This window comes from Arachis ipaensis, chromosome B06 (genome assembly GCF_000816755.2).
Source record: "Arachis ipaensis cultivar K30076 chromosome B06, Araip1.1, whole genome shotgun sequence".
In the NCBI taxonomy this organism is placed as follows: Eukaryota; Viridiplantae; Streptophyta; class Magnoliopsida; order Fabales; family Fabaceae; genus Arachis; species Arachis ipaensis.
The window spans coordinates 134,750,829-134,752,332 of NC_029790.2; the positions used below are offsets into that span (position 1 = coordinate 134,750,829).

The following is a 1,504-nucleotide window of genomic DNA, read 5'->3' on the forward strand; positions in this document are numbered from 1 at the left end:
TCTCTTCTCCTTTTTTTTCTTTTCATCCTTGTAACCAACCCATGAAGAGAGAAAATGTTTTTGCTGTCATAGTTGTATAGTGACTAGGAACAAGCATTGGAATATCACAAAGGTGCATGCAAAAAAGGACATAGCATATTCAAATAAAAAAACCATCATGGTTACAAAAGATTAAATTAAAAAGAAGGAGAAAAAATTAGGCTATTCGAACATCATGTAATTTTAAATTAATAGAGTTTCCATTGAAGAACAAAATAAAATATGGTTAACTCACTTCATCATTCTTACATTCTTCAAGCTCCTGTTGAAGCCCTTCCAGCGACACATCATCACTGCAACAAGAACCCAAAAAACAGAATCCACAATTTTTCAATACTTAAAGGTCAAAAATGAAATGACAAAAACCGATAGTAGTAACAAGAAATATAATCTAACCTTCCTAGATCGTCTTCAACATTTAAGTCTCCAACAAACGCTCCCAAATCGAATGTGCTACCAGGGCTCTACACAACACATAAAAAAATTGATTGCAAAAATAAAAGTCCACACCATCTGGTTGCAGATGCTAAGAGGAAACGAAAAGTAATGCATACCACCACTGAGCTTGGAGTTACATCAGCCATATTCGTTTGTGCAACGAATAATTCTTCACGGGTTGCTTTGGGTTTTCAGTATTACCTTTTGAGAGAAGAAGTAAAAAGAAAACCAACAAAGATTATTGTTAGTAAAAGCAAAAAGATAAATGATAGAATAGACGAGGTCTTCGGAAAACAAAAAATATGAACAAAATACAAATTTGCAAATTATCCAGGTGAATCACTAATGATCAATAACACACCACAATCCAAATTTACAAGCATCAATGGATCCCCAATTTCGTGTAGCAGACAACTCAGTTTGACGAAGTTCAACACAGTCAAGCATAACCATGAATTTGCAGCCATACAAGAACCCATTGTCAGTATTCCCTAACAACAACGCTAATTCTCCCTTGGATTCGAATTCAATTCAAAGCCCATTACATCTACAGCTAAATTAACTTTGATTAAACATCGCCGAAAATAAGAGCAACTTTAATTAAGCATCACCTTTAACCACAATGCACATTCCCACGGATTCAGACCTAGACTGACATTTGAGGAAAATGAATTGATGAAAAGTTAACAAGCTTGAGATGGAGAAGGAGAGCTCACCAGACGGAGAAAGAGATGAAGAAGGAACATGCGGCAACCGTGAACGGTGACCAACGCCGGTGCAGCAAGCAACCCGATCCGATGGAATGAGATCGGGATCGGGATCGTGAACGGTAGTTAAGATGGAAGATTGTGGCGGTGGTGGGACAAATCTGACAGGTTATAATTAAGATACAAGTCGTTGATGGATGGTCCAATGAAGAAGAAGAAGAAGGAAGCTTAGCTAGCAGGGAAAAAAGAAGAAGAAAGAAGAACCACACTGTATCTAAATCGTAGGAACCTTCACTTATGGCTACTGCCTACAGGAACCT

General features: G+C 37.4%; 1 protein-coding gene across 1 annotated transcript in view; it reads right to left on the bottom strand.

Moving 5' to 3' along the window:
* LOC107605605 (vacuolar protein sorting-associated protein 52 A) overlaps nt 1-1,498 on the bottom strand; it is a 9,382-nt gene extending 7,884 nt beyond the window's left edge. Inside the window, exons 1-4 of the mRNA XM_016307527.1 lie at nt 1,194-1,498; nt 594-677; nt 436-503; nt 275-332 (exon numbers count right to left, since the gene is read on the bottom strand). Coding sequence (XP_016163013.1) covers nt 275-332; nt 436-503; nt 594-623 — 156 coding nt within the window. The 5' untranslated portion in view covers nt 624-677; nt 1,194-1,498. The remainder of the gene's footprint in view (nt 1-274; nt 333-435; nt 504-593; nt 678-1,193) is intronic.